Below are 19,605 nucleotides of genomic sequence, written 5' to 3' on the forward strand. Positions count from 1 at the left end.
TACCTGTCATAACAGTTAAAATTGATGTCTACTTCTTTAAAAAAAATTAATTGCCTATTATCTGTCCTTATTTTTCATTTTCCTTTCAAATTAATGGCTTAAAATGGCAAATACATTTTAATATACTACTATATTTAAACGCTCCCACTATCTTTGTGAGGTATAAAAAATTATTGCCTTTTTTGGTTTCTATTTCTGAGATAAGGTCTCATGTATCCCAGGCTAGTCTCAAATACACTATGAAGCCACGGGTGACTTTGAATTTCTGATCTTCCTGCCTCTACATCTGAAAGATTAGGACTACAACGGCATGAACCATCATGACCAATCTAAAATTGACCACTTTTGAAAATATGGACATTCAGGCCCATGAAGGCCAAATAACTTGTCCAAGGCCTCAGTCTTCAGTTGGTGGAATTTTACTCTGCTCTTAAAACATTGTGCTTTGTACTTCTTTATAATAATCTGGACATCTCAACTAAGTACAGAGAAATTTGTTTCTTACTGTTTTGAATGCCAAATAAGAACATTCCTGAAGTCTGTTGAGATGAACCAGGAGAATTTTGTAGTTGGTTCATTGTGCCTCCTGTAGTGTTGTGAAATAAAGTAGCCTGGGACTGGGCTGAAGAAGTGGCTCCTTGAATTCCAGGCATGTTGTTCTGAGCAGAATAAAGAGGAGACTGTTGCATGTCTTGTTGGTTTATACTGGTTTGCAGTGCAGACATGGATGCTGGAGAGAGGAAGAGTGTTACTTGCTGCTCTTGAGAATTAGGTGACCCTTGTACCAACTGGATCTGAGGAGAACTATGGAACAAGGAGGTCTGTGGTGACTCAGACTGTGTAGGACCTGGGTTCTGAAGTGAGGAAACTGTAGGCTGATTCTGAAATTGCATGGGTTGCTGCTCTTGGTTCATTGGGGCCATATTACTTTGTTGGTGAAAAATTGACTGGTTCTGCTGCTCCTGACTAGTCATTGGGTTTTGGCTTGGGCTAAATATCATGTTTGGTGGTGGCTGCTTCTGAGATGCCATTGTAGCCATGGCATTCTGATTATTGAATAAAATATTCTGCTGCTGTTGCTGTTGTTGCTGCTGCTGTTGCTGCTGCTGCTGCTGTTGTTGTTGCTGCTGCTGTTGCTGCTGTTGCTGCTGTTCTTGGGATGGAGAGTTGCTCTGCATGCCAACTATTGAGTGCTGTGTTTGGAAAATTGCTCCTTGCTGGCTTTGAGGCATTGGATTAGATGGAAGGGAGCCAAGGGCTACCTGAGGCTGAAATAAACCTTGCTGAGTGGATTGTGCCTGTTCCTGGGACAGAATCGGGGTTGGGATGTGTGAGATTGGAGGCTGCTGTTGAAAAGCAGCTTGCTGTTCAGGGTTTGATGTTGACTGAAGTGGAGAAATTGAGTTCTGTGCTGCAAAAAATGAAATCTGTTCTTCTTGGCCTACTGTGTTCGTTTGAAGATTATTCATAGAATTTTGGGAAAGAAATATGTTGGGTGACTGCTGATCTTGAGGAACTGAAGAGCCTTGTAATACAGCAATGGTATTCTGAGAGTGAAACATTGGAGGCTGCAACTGCTCAGAGGACGCTGTAGAAGTCTGACTGTGGACAATAGGATTTGGACTGTGAAAAATTGAACCTTGGGTTTCCTGGGAAAGGTTCTGAGCATCAGCGATAGGATTTTGAGGATGAAACAGTTGAGCCTGTGAATGAGAAGACTGCTGCAAAAAGTTCCCAGACTGAAGTGACATCATCTCATTCCCTTGCTGGAACAAGCTATTCCCTTGTTGCTGGGTACCACTATTCTGAACACTCATTATATTTTTTGTAGATGAGAAGAGATTTACTTGAGGCTGGTTGTCCCCACTGTGTTGCATTTGAACCATGGTCTGAAAGACACTGTTCTGAATTTGTTTTGCCTGTGTTCCAGTTTCTTCTCCATCTCCTGAACTTGGTGCCTGAAACATAGTGGAGCCAGGGGTTGTAACCTGTGGTGTGGTGGTTGTTGACGTTTCATTTCCTGAAACTGAGGGAGAAGAAGAGAACAACTCGCACTGCATTTGCATGTCCTCACTGGTAGGCAGTGCACTCATCATGTGAGAAGGCTGCTGGTACACTGGAGACTGCTGAAGGCTTCCATTTGCTGAAGCAGCTGAAGGATATAGTTCTGACTGAATCTGGGCAGCCGCTTGGCAAATGCTCTGCTGCATCTCCATCACCATTGCAGCTGATGATTCCATCACTTGCTGTTGCTGTTGTTGTTGTTGCTGCTGCTGTTGCTGATTAGACAGTGTGTTTTCAGTTTGTTGATGGACATTGTCAGCCCTCCCAGGTAGTAAGTTATCTGGTCTGGTATGAACTGCAGGCTCTGTTGAGGCAAACATTCCAGGGCTTACACTACTTTGAATTTGACTGACTTGGAAAATGTCTGCATTAAGTTGTTCCTGAACATTCTCATTACCATCTGGAGCAGAAAACAGAACAGAAGATAACTGTTGTTGTGCTTCTAGAACCTGCTGGACCAAGTCAACACTTCCACTGCTGCCACCAGCAGTGCCACCTGCAAAACTTCCTGCTTGCAGATGCTGAATAGTACTCTGGAGCTGGCTCACACTACTTGGCGGTGGGAAAATATTTGATGAGATCTGCTGTTGTAACGTCTGTGCTTGTTCTTGAAGCGGGGATGGCTGCTGCTGTTGTGATGCCTCAGTCAACTGTGACAAATTAACCACTGTGCCATCTGACTGTAATGTGTCTCTCGACTGAGCTTCTCTTGTCTGAAACTGTGTAGCCTGCTGCAGTAATGCATCACTGCTGGGCAGCTGACTAGAAGCAGAAACTGCTGGAAAAGTCCCAGGCTGTGAGATGTCCTGTGTTTGGATAGTTGTCAGGGCCTCTGGGTTATATGCCTTGGGCTGAAGCTGCTGCTGATTTTCATTTTCAGAAGGTAAGTGGGAAGATGATGGTGATGAAAAAGATGAATTTCCTGTTATGTTAGAAATAGTTTCTAAAGTTTGCTGAGTCGATCCAACTGTCTTTGTAGTCTAAAAAACAAAAAGTCATAAATAATATGTACATATACAATAACTACATTATTACTCCAAAAATTATTTCTAAGAATGCACAGAGCTAATTTTCTACTCTACACTACAATCAGAAATTGGTGTAAGACTGATTCTCTATGATATAATTAATTTCTGACGATCAGTACTGTAATCATGTATTGGTATGTATAGACAAATTAAGAACAGTAAGAGAACATTAATCCTATTAATCCTATGATTTGTGTATAACCAAATTTAAAATACTTCCACATTGTGAATCATGGCAACACTACAATGGGGAAAAATGAGTTAAAGGGGGAATTAAAAAGACAGGAGAGAAGAAGCCATAATCAAATGTTCCTACCTCTGAAAATGCTAAAATTAGTGCTTTAATTAAATCAACCAATTTTGGGGGCAGGGTCTTTCTGTTCAATCAGGTTAAACTTGAACTCACATCCTTGCTTCCTTAGCCCCCAAAACAACTTGTAATACCGTCATAAAAACCCCTCATCTCACAGGTATTAATTCCTCCTCTTGTCAAAATGTGTACTGGAAGTTACTTTGCAACAATTTTACTGACATATAAAGCACATGCTCTGAAAAGCAAAATTAAGTAGGTATATTCAATGAAAAATAAATGTCAAAGAAACAAGAAAGGCGAATATAGTAGTTTTCATATGTGAGATAAAGATATGGGGCACTAGATAACATAACTCACCTGAAAAATAGGGGAAGATCTTTTCTCTGCTGTTACTTCCATTGGAGTGACATCTTCAGTCTTAATCATACTGCTTGATATGAGTGGAGTGATCAGGGCATTAGGAAGAATGTTCACCTTATCTAAGTTACATCCAGATGTTTTCATTGCTACACACATAAAAAAAATTGCAAATCATAAACATAACCAAAAAAACAATCTATTTACTATAAGCCATTGTTTAAGCCAATTTTTTTGTTTGAAGTAGTCTCTATACAGTCTAGACTGGCCTCAAACTTATCATCTTACTGCCTCAGCAGCCAACAGCTCAAAGTATGGGTGTACCACTATACCTGGTTTAAATGTCTATTTTATTTACTTAAATGTCTATTTTTTTGATGTTGTAATGAATGATATATTTACCCTTACCCCATTTTTGAGAGGCTCTCATGTAGTTCAGGCTGATTTCAAACTAGATATGTACCCTAAGAGTTACCTCAAACTTTTGATCCTCCTGCCTTGACTTGGCACTACACGTGTGGGTCATTATGCTTAAATTGAGCCCAGGGCTTAATGCATCCTAGGCCAGCACTCTGCCCACTCTGCTACTTATCCCCACCCCTACCTGGCTTGAAGATTCTTGGTATTGGCTGAGAAGGCAGGCTTATTTATGCAGTATCACGCCAGGTAATCAAACCGAGGAACACTTGAAACCTAGAGAGCCCCCATCACTAAATAATAAGCTAAACAATAAGGGTTCAAATATCAAGCTGTATCCCACAAGCCCCATACTAGGTGTCACTGAACAAGGATCATGCTTAGCTCTTTTAGCATACAAACTAGTAATCTCCAAGCATTCCAATCTTTTAAAGGCTAAGATTATTGAAGTATCTCACAGTAAAAATTTAAGAAAACATAAAGTAATTTATAAATTTTTATTCTCTGTTCAATGTTTTAGAAACTTGAACAATTCGAGATGGTACATTAAATACATTTCTCACTATTTTTTAACCTCTATCAACCTCCACTTCGAATAGCTATTGATCTACAGCTAGGAGTGGCAACTATTACTTTTCTACTCTAGTCCCATTCCCCCACCCCATGACTTCAATTCTTTTTCTTCTTTTTAACTTTACTTGAGTTTGCCACTGGTACTTTATGGAGCCTACTGTTATTGTTTATCACAGTCTCTGAATTGATCACACAGCTAAAGCCTGATCCAGAATTTGAGACTCAAACCCTTATTACTTTGTTACTCTGGAAAAGAAATAGGTCTTTATTTTTTGTTAGTTTTTTTAATTTTTGTCTTGTTTATTGTTTTTCCATACAGGGTTTCTCTGTGTAACCCTAGCTGTCCTAGCAAACTCTCTCTGTAGTTCAGGTTGGCCTCAAGTCACATAGATCTGCCTGCCTCTGCCTCCTGAGTGCATTAAAGAGATTAAAGGTGTGTGCCACTACAAGTCCAGCAGAAATACATATTATTAAGACAGTTTTTACTAATATGCAGCTCATGCTGGTCTCAAACATTTCATTTTCCCTTCTTAGCCTCCAGGGTGCAAGCATAACAGATCACATGCCACTATGCCTAGCATCTCAGAAACTTTCAAATATTATTAATTTTTATTCATTTATTTTTCAATTTCCTTTTGATATTCTTGTTGTTTTAAAAAATATTTATTTTTACATTATGTGAATGAGTGTTCTGCCTGTTTGTAAGTATGTGTACTATGCACTGCTAAAGGTCAGAATCCCTGGAACAGGAATTACAGACACCTGTGAGCCACCATGTAGGTACTGAGAATGAAACCAGGGTCCTTTGCAAGAACAAATGCTTTTAACCACTGAGCCATCTCTCTAGCTCTCTGCACTCTTTGAGACACTCTCATCTTTCCCAGAGTAGCTTAAACTCAAAGCCCAAGACCTGAACCAATACCACTGCCTTCACTTTCCAAACACTGGGATTGCAGGTGGATACCATCACACCTGGTTTACGCAGTGAACACTGGGATTGCAGGTGGATACCACCATGCCCTAGTTTATGCAGTGTGGAGAGCCAACCCAGGGCCTCATCTGTCAGGCAAGCATTTTACCAACTGAGCCACACCCACAGTCAGAAACTTTAAGAGAAATAGGAAAATGTGAAGGCTTTCCTATTCTTTTTATTACTGATTACTTTCTTTCGTTTTTATTTGTTTATTTACTTTTGGGGAGAGGGCCTATGTGGTTCTGGAATTCACTATGTAGATCAGACTGACCTCAACCTCACAGAGATCCTCCTGTCTTACTTTATTACTGATTTCTTGTTTGATTCCACTATAAGTGGAAGACATAATTTCCCCCAGTTTCAATGAAACATAACTAGCAACATCAACAACAAAAACAAAAAACAGTTCAGTTTTAAGTTCTATAATTTCCATTTGGTTCTTTTTTAAAAACCTCCACTTTCCTTACTAAAATCTTCTGTTTTAATTTTGACTTTCATTACAAAATTCAGAATTACTTGTCGCATTAATCTCATGGTCAAACTTTTTGTTACATAGTTCCAACACTTAATATTCACATCTTTATCATTCCAGTTATCTTTTCTCATTCCAGTTGTAATTTTTCTTGGTTCATAATATGACAAATGTCTTCAAAAATTACTTCAAGACCACCTTGGATTTTGCTAGGAAACGAAAGAGCAAGAGAGAGAGAGACAGACAGACAGACAAACAGACAGAGTGCGAGCCTGCTATAAGAGTTTTCAATATGTAGCCACAGTATTATCTTGGGGGATCAAGAACTAAATATTATTACAATCATGGCTATTTTTAAGAAAGATCCTACAAGGATTATCACTGCTATAGAAATTTAAGTGTCATTCATGCCATATAGTCTTCATCATGAAAGTATTGCTAATTAAATTTCCACAAAGCATTCTGGCTCAGCACTAAAGCTTGAGAATCATAAAATATAAGCTATTTGTTAAAAAAAAATTCCTAGTTCTGAAGTTATTACTTCCTTTTAATATAGAACTACTTACTTTGCTTATGATGACAAATTTAAAGTCTAAACCTATAAAACAGTTTAGAGCTCAATTTAGTTTACATCTTCATAAAATTCTTTTACCTTACTTTTTAAAATTTATTTATTTTATGTGCACTGGCGTTTTGCCATGGCATTGGGTTCCCTGGAAGTGGAATTATAGACAGTTATGAGCTTCCATGTAGGTGCTGTGAATTGAATCCAGGTCCTCTGGAAGATCAGTCAGTGCTCTTAACCACTGAGCCGTCTCTCCAGTCGTCCCCCACACCATTTTTTCCTACTTTTAATTGATAAGGTATTTATCAAAATAAGATCTGAATTATGAAAAAGAGTGCCTGTTTCATATTCAGTTTATTTGGAGGGGGGAACTAGTAAAATTTTGCTCAAATGACTAAATATTTTATCACTAAAAACACAATAAAAACCATTGCTTTTTAAAATTCAAAACATGCTCTTTTATGTGAAATTTCATGTAGGACTGGGTTGTGATCTACCTACTGGATCCAATTCTCTAGGAACACAGGTTTAAGGGTGGACTATAGTCAGGCACCATAGCTCACGCCTGTAATCCCAACATGCTGGAGGCTGAGACAGGAGATTGCCAGGAGTTCCAGGCCAGCCTGGTTAACAGAGTGAAATCCTGTCACAAAACAAACAGGACAGATTACAAACATACCTGATGTTCTTTAGTAATTAGAGTATTCATTTAATGAATGTGAATTGATTAATTAATTAATATTTCTTTTTCCCTTTGTTTTTTGGTTTTGTTGTTTTGAGATAAGAGTTTCTCGTGTAGTCCTGGCTGTCCCAGAACTCACTATGTCAACCAGGCTGGCCTCAGAGTCAAAGACCTACCTGCCTCTACATGGTGGGCTGACATTAAGGGTATATGCCACCACTGCCTGACAATGGCTCACAAAGATCTACAGAATGAAACTGAAACAAATTTTCAATCAAGCTATAAGTGACCTTATACAATTGTGTCACTTAATTTCTGAGTTCCGGCTTCATTTTCTTATGAAGAGCTCGGCATTGACTTCAAGTAAATGTTCAATGAACACTAGTTACACAGTCAAGCTTGTGGCCTTCTTTAGTTGAGTCTGATAAACTTCCCAGTCTTTTACTAATCTATTCTGGAAAAGGTTCATGGTCACAATTACAATAGCAAGTAAGGAACTATTCTACATACGAATTCTCAGTTTTACTACTGAGAAGTTTTATTATAACCAAGTTCATTATACTCCTTTATATAATTTAATCCACATGAATTTAAGGGCAGGAAAATGGGCGGGGGGTTACAAAACGGTGTCGTTATGTAATCTATACTTTCATAGGTAAAGCATCATAAAAGCATCATCACAACATACTGTAAACTGTGGCGCAGCAATCTGCCCTACCACACTGTAACAGACTTAAATCACTTTATATTTATGGTTTCCTTTGGACTAGGGCTTTCTGAGACAGTTTTATTATGCAGGCTAGACAGGCCCAGCACTGGCACTGTAGGCATCACACCCATTTTTGTTGTTGTTTTAAAAAGGTAGAACAGCCGGGTGGTGATGGCACACACCTTTAATCTCAGCACTCAGGAGGCAGAAGCAGGTGGTTCTCTGTGAGTTCGAGGCTAGCCTGGTCTACAAGAGTTAGTTCCAGGACAGGCTCCAAAGCTACAGAGAAACCCTGTCTCGAAAAACCAAAAAAAAAAAAAAAGATAGAACAGGGCAGTGGGAGGCAAAGGCAGATCTCTGAGTTAGCAGCCAGCCTAGTTTACAAAGCCAGTTCCAGTTCCAGGACTGTCATAGTTTCGAAAAACAGACATCTTAATTGGTAAGAAAATTATAAACATGTCAGAAGGAAGAATGGCTAGATCCCAGGGCAACTTTTCATATATCTACAGTTCATGTCAGTCTTTTTGGTCTTGGTAACAAGTACAATCCTTTCATAAAAAAAGCTTCATAATTTCTACTTTACATTTTTGGGGTAAGGGGGGTTGAGAAAGGGTTTCTTTGTGTATCCCTGGCTGTCCTGAAACTTGCTCTGTAGACCAGGTTGGCCTTGAACTCAGAGATCCACCTGACTCTGCCTCATGGGTGCCGAGGATCAAACATGTGCGCTGAAGATCAAACATGTGCACTACTACCAGCAGACTTCTGTTTTATATTTTTTGTGTGTTTATTACTTTTAAGGGGTTTGGACTTTGTTTTTGTTGTTTTGGTTTTTTTCTATTTATGTATTAATCTATGTGTATGTGTGGGTACCCAAGTGCACATACTATGGGAAGGTTAAAGGACAAAATGTCAGAGTTGGTTCTTTTCTTCCACCATGTGTGTTCAGGAATTTAACCCAGGTCATCAGACTACTGGCAAATGCTTTTATCCACTGAGTCATCTTGAAGGCCCTTAAAGTTTTTGCTTTGTTTTGTTTTGATTATATTTTTTTTATTTTATGTATATTTGCCTACATGTATGTAAGGGAGTCCACTACCATGGAACAGGGGTTAAAACAGTCGTGAGCTGCCACAGGGGTGCTAGAAATCAAACCTGAGTCCTCTGGGAGAGCAGCTAATGCAGTGCTCTTAATTGCTGAGCCATGTCTTCAGTCCCCCTTTAAGGATTTTTTTTTTTTACACTTAAGAATTTAAAAACAGCCAGGCGGTGGTGTTACACGCCTTTAATCCCAGCACTCAGGAGGTAGACACGGGTGGATCTCTGTGAGTTCAAGGCCAGTCTGGTATACAAGAGCTAGTTCCAGGATAGGCTCCAAAGCTACAGAGAAACCCTATCTTGAAAAAAACAAAAAGAATTTTAAAACAAAATTCCTCTACTCTAACGCATTTGTTGTTATTTTGATAGAAGGTCTATGGTCTTGAACTTGAACTCATGATTCCCCTGCCTCCCAAGTGTTAGGATTCCAAGTACACACCATCATATTTGGTCTATTATGGTTTTGTTTTTAAAGTATACCAATACGCTAAATAAAAGTAGCAAATTGAAAAACAAGTCTCTGCATCAGTAAAGTCAGACAAATATTTATTTTATAATTTGGAAAACACCTTGCTAAGTATCAGAACACATCAGAGTAGACAATGCACTAAGGTTTACTAGTGAACACTTAGGATGGCCAAATTAGTATCTAAGAAATATCAGCTTGGTACCTTTCATGGCTTCTTCAAAAGAGCAAGGCCTTGCTGGACTAGATGTCTCCTTTTTCACACTGACATTCAAAGCTCCAGCTGCTGCTGTGAAAATAAAAGACACATATTTATTTCAATTTATTGATCCTAGTAAAGCACATATTCTTACTCTTTAACTGGAATATCTTCTCAGTACATCACTGACTTATTTACTCTAAGTCCTAGGTTGAGGTAATTTTTATAACCAGCAGTCTACCCTCTAAAATGCATTCATCTCCAAGTAGATAGGACATATGATCACTTACCAAAACAGAAAACTTTAAGGATCCTTTAAACACTATACATATTAGTAATATGAGATGAATGGAAGGCAGACATTTAAAACTTAACAGCTATATTAGAGCACTAGCAAGAAAAAAAAACTATTTACCTATATAAATTTATTTAAAAGTACCAACTCAAAAACATTTGTTAATATTTAAAGTTAAGTTAAAATATACATGATGAACATATAGCTCTATGATTATTCTTTCAGTAAAACTTTAGAAAAGAATCTTTACTAGCATTAACAGAGCAGTAAGCCTACTATTAAATCTTCCAGAACAGATTTTATGAGCTGAAGAACAAACATCATTTCTAAATGATAATGTTGAACTCCAAATAAGTAGGTTTGGCTTCAAATGGTAATGATTTTTATTACTATTGCTGAGTCAAGGGTTCCTTTCCCAGTGGTTCTCAACCTGTGCGTCAAAACCCCAAAGGGGTCATTTATCAGATATCCTGCATACCAGAAATTTATGATAATAGTGGCAAAATTACAGTTATTAAGTAGCAAAGAAATAATTTTATGGCTGGGGTGAGGGTCACCACAACATGAGGAACTGTACTAAAGGGTCAAAGCATTAGAAACGCTGAGGAAACAGTGTCCTAGTCAAATCAGGAGGTCATGTAGATTTAGCTTGATTGGCTGGCTACCAAGTCACAGATCTTCCTGCCTCCATTTCTCCAGTGCATGTGGATGCTGGGAACTGAACCTGGGTTCTCTGCAAGAGCAAACTGTTCAACAACACACAATCTTGAGGAAACTCAACTGAGAAAATGCTTCCATAACATCTGACTGTAAGGAATGTTATTAATTATTGATTGATGGGGGAGGGCCCAGTCCATTGTGGGTGGCTCTATCCCTGGGCTGGCGGTCCTGGGTTCTATCAGAAAGCAGAAACCCTAAGACAATCACTAATCCAGTTCTCCAGGCATGTACCACTGTAGTCATGCCATGGGCCCTGGCCATGGACTCCAGATCTTAAGCTTGTGCAACAAGTATTTACTGACTGAGCCACCTCCCTAATCTCTATTTTTTTAAATTCCCTTTATTATATGTATGTGTGTTCAAGTATGTGTAGATATATGTGTGCATATATGTCCATTTGTATAAGAGGCCAAAGGTAAACCTCAGGTATCCCTAGGAACTAACCATTTTTTTCTATTAAGACAGGGTCTTTCATTGGCCTGAAGCTCACTGATTAGGCTTGGCTGGTGAGCAAGTCTCAGGGATTCACCTATCTCACACTCACTAGCTCTGGTACTTACAAGCTCACACCATTACAATTGGTTTTAGAAAATGTGTTCAGGGAATCAAGTTCAGGTTTTCACACTTGCATGGCAAGCACTTTACCCTACAGACTGAATTCTCAAGCCTAATAAAAATGTTTTTAAAAGCAAGGCAGTAGTGGTGTAGCCTTTAACCCCAGTTACTTTTGTGCTCCAATTTTGTTTTCCTTTTTTCCCCCTGGATAAGGGTTCTCAGTTTCTATGTGTAAGAGTTCTGGCTATCCTGGAACTCACAGAGATCTGCTTGCTGGGATTAAAAGCACATGCCACCCTGATTTCTAAACCATGAAGTGTTTAAAATTATATTTAAAACATTGCCAGGGAGTGGTGGCAAATGTCTTTAATCCCAGCATTCAGAAGGCAGGCAACCAGCCTGGTCTACATAGAGAGTTCTGGAATAGCCAGAGCTGTTACACAGAGAAATCCTGTATCAAAAAACCAAACCAAGCCAACCAACCAAACTACCAAAACATTTATCCTAAGTCTAGTTTTATGTTATTACTTATCACTTCAAGTTTCTTCTTTCCAGAATGCACACTAGGGCCAGAGGAATAGTTTGGTGGTCAAGCATGTAATTAGCATATTAAGGCCCTGGAACCAAACCCAATGTGAGGGGAGGGAGGGGGTAATAAACCAGCCGAACTAGAGCATTAATAATTTCCAGTTGGGAGTTTCACCTCTGCATTTAAAGGCAGTCAATGAACAGTGGTCTTCACTAGGAAGTGAGCTGTGCGGACTCGGAAGCACTGGCCTTCAAGCACTGTCAGCTCTTCTATTATTGAGAACAGGAGGGAAGGATTCTAAGAGCAACAGTAGTATCTTGTAGCTGTCTTTTTAGAAAATACCCATCTCTAAGTCAAATTAGTAGAAATTCATATATACGGGTTTTTTACTTTTGGTTGTCTGGACTTCAAACTTTTTCAAAAGGACTAACTAGAAATTAATTATTCATTTTAGTTCAGAGTTTTTCATTTTGACGTACCTGGGTCTGGAGTGTATGTAAATGGCTGAACATCATGAGATCTTCCAGCATTGGTCACAACATATATTCCCACTGATACAGGCAAAGTTATATGTTGGTCATGATATGGGGGAACCTTCACAATAAGATGATTCTAATTAAAGAAAAGTATAAGAATCAAAAAAGAGGCAATGTTAAAAGAGAAAAATAAATACAATATCTGTACAACTTTTAAAACTTTGTTTATAAAAAAAAATGCACTTGATTTTTAGAGCCAGGTCTTGCTATGGAGCTCAAACCCGCCTCAATCTCTAGGTCTTCCTGCTCCATTCAGACTCCTGCTTTATCTCAGACCATTCTCTCCAACTGTAGTACTTTCATCTCTCTCAGTCGGCAAGTTCCTTACCCATACCCGGGTCTTAAACAAAACACCACCTCCTCAGAAGTCTTCCCTTCCCCGTCCATTCTTTTGAAGTAGTTATTCTTCCCCAAACCTAATTATATTTATTTTCACAACAGAACTTTTTCTCTTTCTTTCTATCTTTCTTTCTTTCTTCCTTTCTTTTCTTTTCTTTTGGTGCTGTTTTGATTTGAGTTTTTGTTTTGTTTTTCAAGATAGGGTTTCCCTGTAGCTTTGGAGCCTGTCCTGGAACTCACTCTATAGACCAGGCTGGCCTTGAACTCAAAGATACACCTGCCTCTGCTTAAAGGCATGCATCACCATTGCCCAGCATAACAGCACTTTTTAATCACTTCAAAGTACTGTTTTTTGTCTCTCTCAAACAAAAGAAAGTAGAAGCTCCACAAAGATTCGTGGTGCTCTGCCTCACAATCTGTCAGGATGCATATATACCAAACGCACTCCGATGTCATCTAAAACACCTTGCCTGGCTGGCCTGTGAGTCTTACTACTCCCCTTCAACCTGGGTTTACAGGTGTGTGCACCACCATGCCCAGTTTCAAGGTTCTGTCATTTCAACACTTTTTTCTCTCCCAGTTTCAAGGTTCTGTCATTTCAACACCTTTTTCTCTCGAATACTTCAGTTTTATTTTCCATTTAATGCAAGTTCTAGGTCAGTTCTCTAGGATACCAAACCTTACTCTACTCTAAGAAAATGTTTCACAGAAAGGCACTTAACTCCTCCCTCCCTCTCTCTCTCTCTCTGAAAAAAATAATAAATTAAAAAATGAACAAAACCACAGAACCAATGACTTATCATGCTATGCTTTAGTTTATAAGTTCATTGGCAGGAAGTCCAAGACTGGGCTGGGGAGATGGCTCACCAGGTAAAAATACTTGCTGAAAAAGCCTAATGACCTAGTTTGATCCTGGAACCCACAGAAAGGTAGAAGGAGAGAACTAACACCACAGAGTTGTTCTCTGACTGCCACATGTACACACACTCCAACACACCCTATACGATAGTAAAGTAACAACAAAATCACAACCCTCTAAAGACCTCTAGCATTCCAAATCTACCACCACACAAACCCGATTTGATACCTGGATCATATGGTGGTGTGGAACTCTGAAGCCATTTCTGACAGCTCTCGGTCTCAGCAGTAATGCTCCCCCACTTCCCCCTTGGGAAGCAAGGATCTAACAATTGCCCACACACATACAGAAATGTTGGGAACTTTCCATCATCTCCCTGAGTCCTTGTGAATGTTCTCCAAATAGAACTCAGTTATTGAATAGAGGCAAGATAACCCTTAGATGTTGACTCAGTGACTGAGGCTTTGACTTAGTCCCTGGGAAGGGGCAAAGTGACCCTCAGATGTTTTCCCTTACCTCATCTGATCTGGCAACCACTCACCAGCCAATTATTGGTAATAGCCCTTTTGAATAAGACAATCATAATAGTTAAAGAACAACCCCCAGACATCCCTTCCTTCTCTGGTTTTTCCCTTTAAAAATAGCCTGTATCAGCCATTCGGGATCTTCTAGCCTCCCGAATGCTGGAAGACCCTGTCATGACAGAATTAATAAAATCCTCATGCTTTTACATCAGCTGTGATGGTGAGAGATGGTCTCTGGGGGGCGACTCCTCCTCCTCTAGGGTCCAACAGTGGAAAAACAGAGCCAAGTCCATAAATCTGTCCTGACTTATCATGCACATACTACATGCCATGTGTACCCACACATACACACACACACACACACATCATACATATTTTTAATATAAATTTAATTATTAGGCTGAGGATGGACATGGCTCAATATTAGTGCTTGTCTAGTATGCATGAAGCCCTGGATTCAATCCCTGGTACTGGAGAAGCCAGGAATAATGATATATGTTTATGATCCTAACACCAGGGAAGCAGAGGCAGAAGTTCAAGGTCATCCTTGGCTACATAGCGAATTCACAACCAGCCTAGACTACATGAGCATTTCATCAAAAGAAAAAAACGGGGGGGGGGGGCATCCCATTTCTCAGAAGGGAAGGAAGAATAAAAAATGGATGGAAGAGGAGAGGAAACAAGTGCGAGAGAAGACGAAAAAGGGAAAGAGAATGAGGGTAATGGGGAGAGAGTGAGGGGAGAGAGGGTAAAGGGAAGAGAGAGGGAGAGAGAGAGAGAAAGAAAGAGAGAGAGAGAAGGGGAAAGAGGGGCGTAAAGGGGGGAGAGAGGGCAAGGAGGAGGGGGGGGTAAAGGTGAGAGAGCACTAAAATAAAGGGGGATTATAGTAATCTAACCAATGTGTCAAAACCCAAAGCATGTATATGTATATAGTGAGACCCTGTCTAAATAGGTAACAATAACAAACTGATACATGTTCACAGCACAAGAAAGTATTCTACGGAGTCATAGGCTTCAATTACCTAGTAAAACTAGGTATATAGAATTAAATTAGAACTAGGGGTGCAGTGCTCTCAGAAAGAGCGGATTTTAGATCACAGTTCCCTTTTCCTTCAGGACAAGGAAATGAACTGGCAAGTCTTCCACGGTATCTATTCCAAGCTTGGTATTGCAAGGACCCCACTTGTTCCTGTCAATAGTGCTCCAGAGGATGTTCCTGTTGCTCATGGCAAAGTGGGGGTCACCTGATTATGTGACAGAATAAATAAAATACATAATTGATGAAGCTGCCCAAACAAAAGTGAAACTGCTCAGAATAAACAACAAAATTACTTCACACTTTTAATTTATACCTGATGGAACAATTCCATGTCTATCTCAGCTTCTGATTTCCAAGAGTGTTCATCTGATGGAAACAAAAACAGTGATTTAAAAGATTTTGAACTTTTCCACTCTGCAGCTTTAACTGTATTCTTATAACAAGGGAATATACCTTATATTCTCTACCACTTATATGCCCTACTTACCAGAAACATTTTCCTGGAAAATAACTTTAGTTCCTTTCAGAAAGTTCTTCCCAATTAAAAACACTTCTTCCTCTCCTTTCACTGAACAGCTATGCAAACTTTTCTTTAAGATCTCAGGAACTCCTGCTGGCTGAGCTGTGGATATACACAAATAAACATTCCATAAAAAGAGCCACCAACACTCAGTCTTATCCACAACTTATATCATGAATCCAGTTTTACGAGTTGTTTCTGTTAATCGCAAATTTGGGGGGGTTATTACATTTTATTTATATCAGACTGTGTATCCACCTGTGTCTCTCTCTGTGTATGCACGCATGTACACATGCATGCCACAGTGGGTGGGGGGTCCAAGAACAACCTGTTAGAGTCAGTTCTTTACTTCTACTATGTGGGTCCAGAGTATCAAACTCAAGTTGTCAGGTTCAATTCCTAGCACCCACATGGCCGTTAACAATCATTTGGAACTCCAGTTCCAGGGGATCTGATGTCATCTTCTGGCCTCTTTGGGTACCAGGAACAATGTGGTAAACAGTTATAAATGCAGACAAAACCACCCATTCACACTAAACTCAAAAAAATCTATTTTTTAAAAGGATTTATTTATTATTTATAACAATAATGATAAATAGTCCTTTTCCATATATGTCTGCAGGCTAGAAAAGGGCATCAAATCTCATTATAGACGGTTGTTAGCCAACATGTGGTTGTTGGGAATTGAACTCAAAACCTCTGGAAGAGCAGTCAGTGCTCTTAACCTCTGAGCCACCTTCAGCAGCCCCTAAAACTCTATTTTTAAAGAAACGAAAGTGTTTAGGTTGGTGAGATGGCTCTGAAGACTTGAGTCCCAGAATCCACATGGCAGAAGCCAAGAACCCTTTACTATATAAGCAGTCTTTGACCTTGCATGTGCACTGTGGAGCACACACACCTAAACACATAATACACATAATGCTCGTTTTACTTTAATGTTCTAAAAGCTCATGGCAAAGATGCTTAGAAATCCCAGGGCTTGGCAATTGCTTTCTGGCATCCTATTTAAATAACTTATTTGGGGGGGACACTTCTGGGAAACTAATCCAGGCCACTTAAGTGACACGATCTCCGGCTCAAATTATGTAAAATATTTTTAAAATTATATTAAAATTTATTGTATATTACAACTTATGGGAGTCAGTCCTCTCTACCATGTGGGTTCCAGAACTCATAACATCAGGCTTGGTAACAAGTGCTTTTACCTGCTGAGCCATCTTAGAAGCCCTCAAATTACTTAAATTTTTTTAATTTAACATAATTTTATGTGTTTTGTCTGCATGTATGTCTGTGCACCACATGCATGCACTGCCCATGGAGGGGGAATGGGGTATCAGATCCCTGAGACTCTGAGCTACCCTGTAACTGTTAGGAATCAAATCTAAGTCCTCTAGAAGAACAACCATCCTCTCTTCAGCCCTTTACAATATCAGCATATGATGATAATAGGGTCCTATAAAGAAATGGTTGTGTATCTTTCCAATGTATTTAAATATTTTTAAGTTCTGAGATGGATTTCTGGTAGCTCAGGCTGTCCTTAACCTCACTACTAAGGAGAGAGCTAAGAATGCCTTAAGAGTCTGAAACATATCTTGTCTTTCAGAACAGACTGGACTATACTCTGGCCGTCTTCTTGCTTCTACTCTTAGTTAACTAGGATTACAGTCTGTGCCACCATATTCAGCTAACAACTTTTTTTTTTTCCAAGACAGGGTTTCTCAGTAGCTTTGGAGCCTGTCCTGTCTTGGCACTCACTCTGTAGACCAGGCTGGCCTCGAATTCACAGAGATCCGCCTGTCTCTACCTCCCAAATGCTGGGGTTAAAGGCATGCACCACCACCATCCATCCAGCACCACTGCGTTCTCTTGACTATAGCTTTAAAGTGTTCAAGTTTGATATGTTCATGAGCTGAAGTATAAACATTAAATTTTACAGATACCTAAAAAATTGAGCTTAAGAACTCTTCATATATCTAGCATCGTCATATTTTCTTACTTACTACACAAAATGGGGGAAGAGGGTGTCTGCAATGTCAGAGTGGAGCCGTCTTTCCTTGTGATATTGACTCGAAAAACCAATCTGGCTCGAGTGCTCTTTTTCTTGGAACCAGCAATTCCTATTCTGGCTTCAACATCGGCATTCCTCAGCTTCAATATTCCTACGCAGTCCACCCTAAAAACAGAAAAAATGTACCAAGTGACACTGTTATTGTCTAAATAGTACAACATTTTGTTGTTTTTTGAGATGGTTGTGGATCAGGCTGGTCCGAAACTCAAGAGATCTACCTGCCTCTGCTTCCTCAGTGCTGGGATTAAAGGTCAGTGCCACCACTGCCCAGCAATAGTACAACATTTTAAAACAAGTTTCTTTATTTAAAAGGCTGATTCTTTTAATTCTTTGAATATATAATAGTCAAAAGGCCCCCAAAGAATAAATTTTAAATATTAAAGTTCTTATTCTCATCAGTCTTCGATTTAAAATGAAAAAACAGTAGAGACAAAATTATTCCTTAAATATGAACATATGTAATGGCCTTCAAGAGATTTATATATTTCAGGCAGACCTCTCTGAGTTTGAGGCCAGTCTTGTCAACATAGCAAGTTTCAAGAAACTCAGGCTACACAGTGAGACTCTGTCTTAAAAAAAAACATATATGTGTGCATGCATATTATATACTGTCTTATTTATTTATTGTATGCATTTGTTTGTCAGTGTATCTGTGCACCATGTGTGTGCTTGGTATCCTCGGAGCTAGAGGAGGGCATCAGATCTCTTGGAATTGAAGTTAAAAGGTCAGTTTCTAAGCAGCCATGTAGGTGCTGGGAACTGAAAACCTTATTCTCTAAACAAGCCATAAGTGCTCTTAACTGATGAACTATATCTCTCCAGCCCCTATTCTGTTTCTTTTAGAAAGGAAAACAGACTTTGTTTTTGTAGCTACCTCAGATATTAAAACAGAGGGAGTGAAGAGATGGCTCAGCAATTAAGAACACTGGCTCTATCTAACTAGAACAGAGGACAATGCCTCAGGTTCCTAATGCCTACACGAAGGCTCAAAAAACTGTCTGTTACTAAAATCTCAGAGGACGTGATGCTCTCTGTGGGCATCAGGCATGCAAGTGGTGCATAGACATACAGGCAAAACTTCATACACCTAAAGTAAAATGTTTTAAAAAAACCAGAATGGGTTATGCTTTATTTAAAAAAAAAAAATTGCCAGGCACACGCCTTTAATCCCAGGACTTGGAAAGACAGAGTCAGGTGGATCTTTGTGAGTTCAAGGACAACCCATCTGGTTTATAGAATTAGTGTCAGGACAGGCTCCAAAGCTACACAGAGAAACCCTATCTCAGTGGGGAGGGGGGGGATTAGTAACTAGCCTCTGCAGTAGAAGGTTATATAGGCATTAAAAACTGATAGCATTTTTGAAAATTGCAAAATATTCCTAAATTAACTGAAAAGCAGATTACAAACTAATGGCATACTATTATCATTATCTCAATTTTGTCAAAAACAAAACTGAACAAAACCTGGAAAGATAAACATTGTCTATATAGAGAACTGCAGGACAGCCAGGACTATACAAAAACAAACACAAAGAAACAAAACCCAAAAAAAATCCAAACAATAAAATTTAAAAGTTATTCATACAATTTTTAAAACATTCATTTGTTCATCCATGTTGGGGGCATGCATGCCAAGGTACGCGTGGAGGTCAGAAGACAACTTTTTGTGACTTAATACCTCATTCTACCATACAGGCCCTAGGATGTCT

General features: G+C 39.2%; 1 protein-coding gene across 11 annotated transcripts in view; it reads right to left on the minus strand.

Annotated features, from left to right (window-relative positions):
* Positions 1-19,605, minus strand: part of Nfat5 (nuclear factor of activated T cells 5) — an 88,239-nt gene that overhangs the window by 8,720 nt on the left and 59,914 nt on the right. For 8 of the 11 annotated variants that reach the window (XM_085681612.2, XM_085681614.2, XM_085681610.2 and 5 more), the window contains 7 exons: positions 17,830-18,002; positions 15,797-15,931; positions 15,623-15,675; positions 12,492-12,624; positions 9,920-10,003; positions 3,763-3,911; positions 506-3,044 (listed from right to left, as the gene is read on the minus strand). In XM_085681612.2, coding sequence (XP_085537738.2) covers positions 506-3,044; positions 3,763-3,911; positions 9,920-10,003; positions 12,492-12,624; positions 15,623-15,675; positions 15,797-15,931; positions 17,830-18,002 — 3,266 coding nt within the window. The remainder of the gene's footprint in view (positions 1-505; positions 3,045-3,762; positions 3,912-9,919; positions 10,004-12,491; positions 12,625-15,622; positions 15,676-15,796; positions 15,932-17,829; positions 18,003-19,605) is intronic. The other 3 variants (XM_085681613.2, XM_085681611.2, XM_048431020.3) reach the window with 1 other exon arrangement.

The sequence above is a fragment of the Myodes glareolus genome, chromosome 22, assembly GCF_982192425.1.
Source record: "Myodes glareolus chromosome 22, mMyoGla1.1, whole genome shotgun sequence".
Lineage (NCBI taxonomy): Eukaryota > Metazoa > Chordata > Mammalia > Rodentia > Cricetidae > Myodes > Myodes glareolus.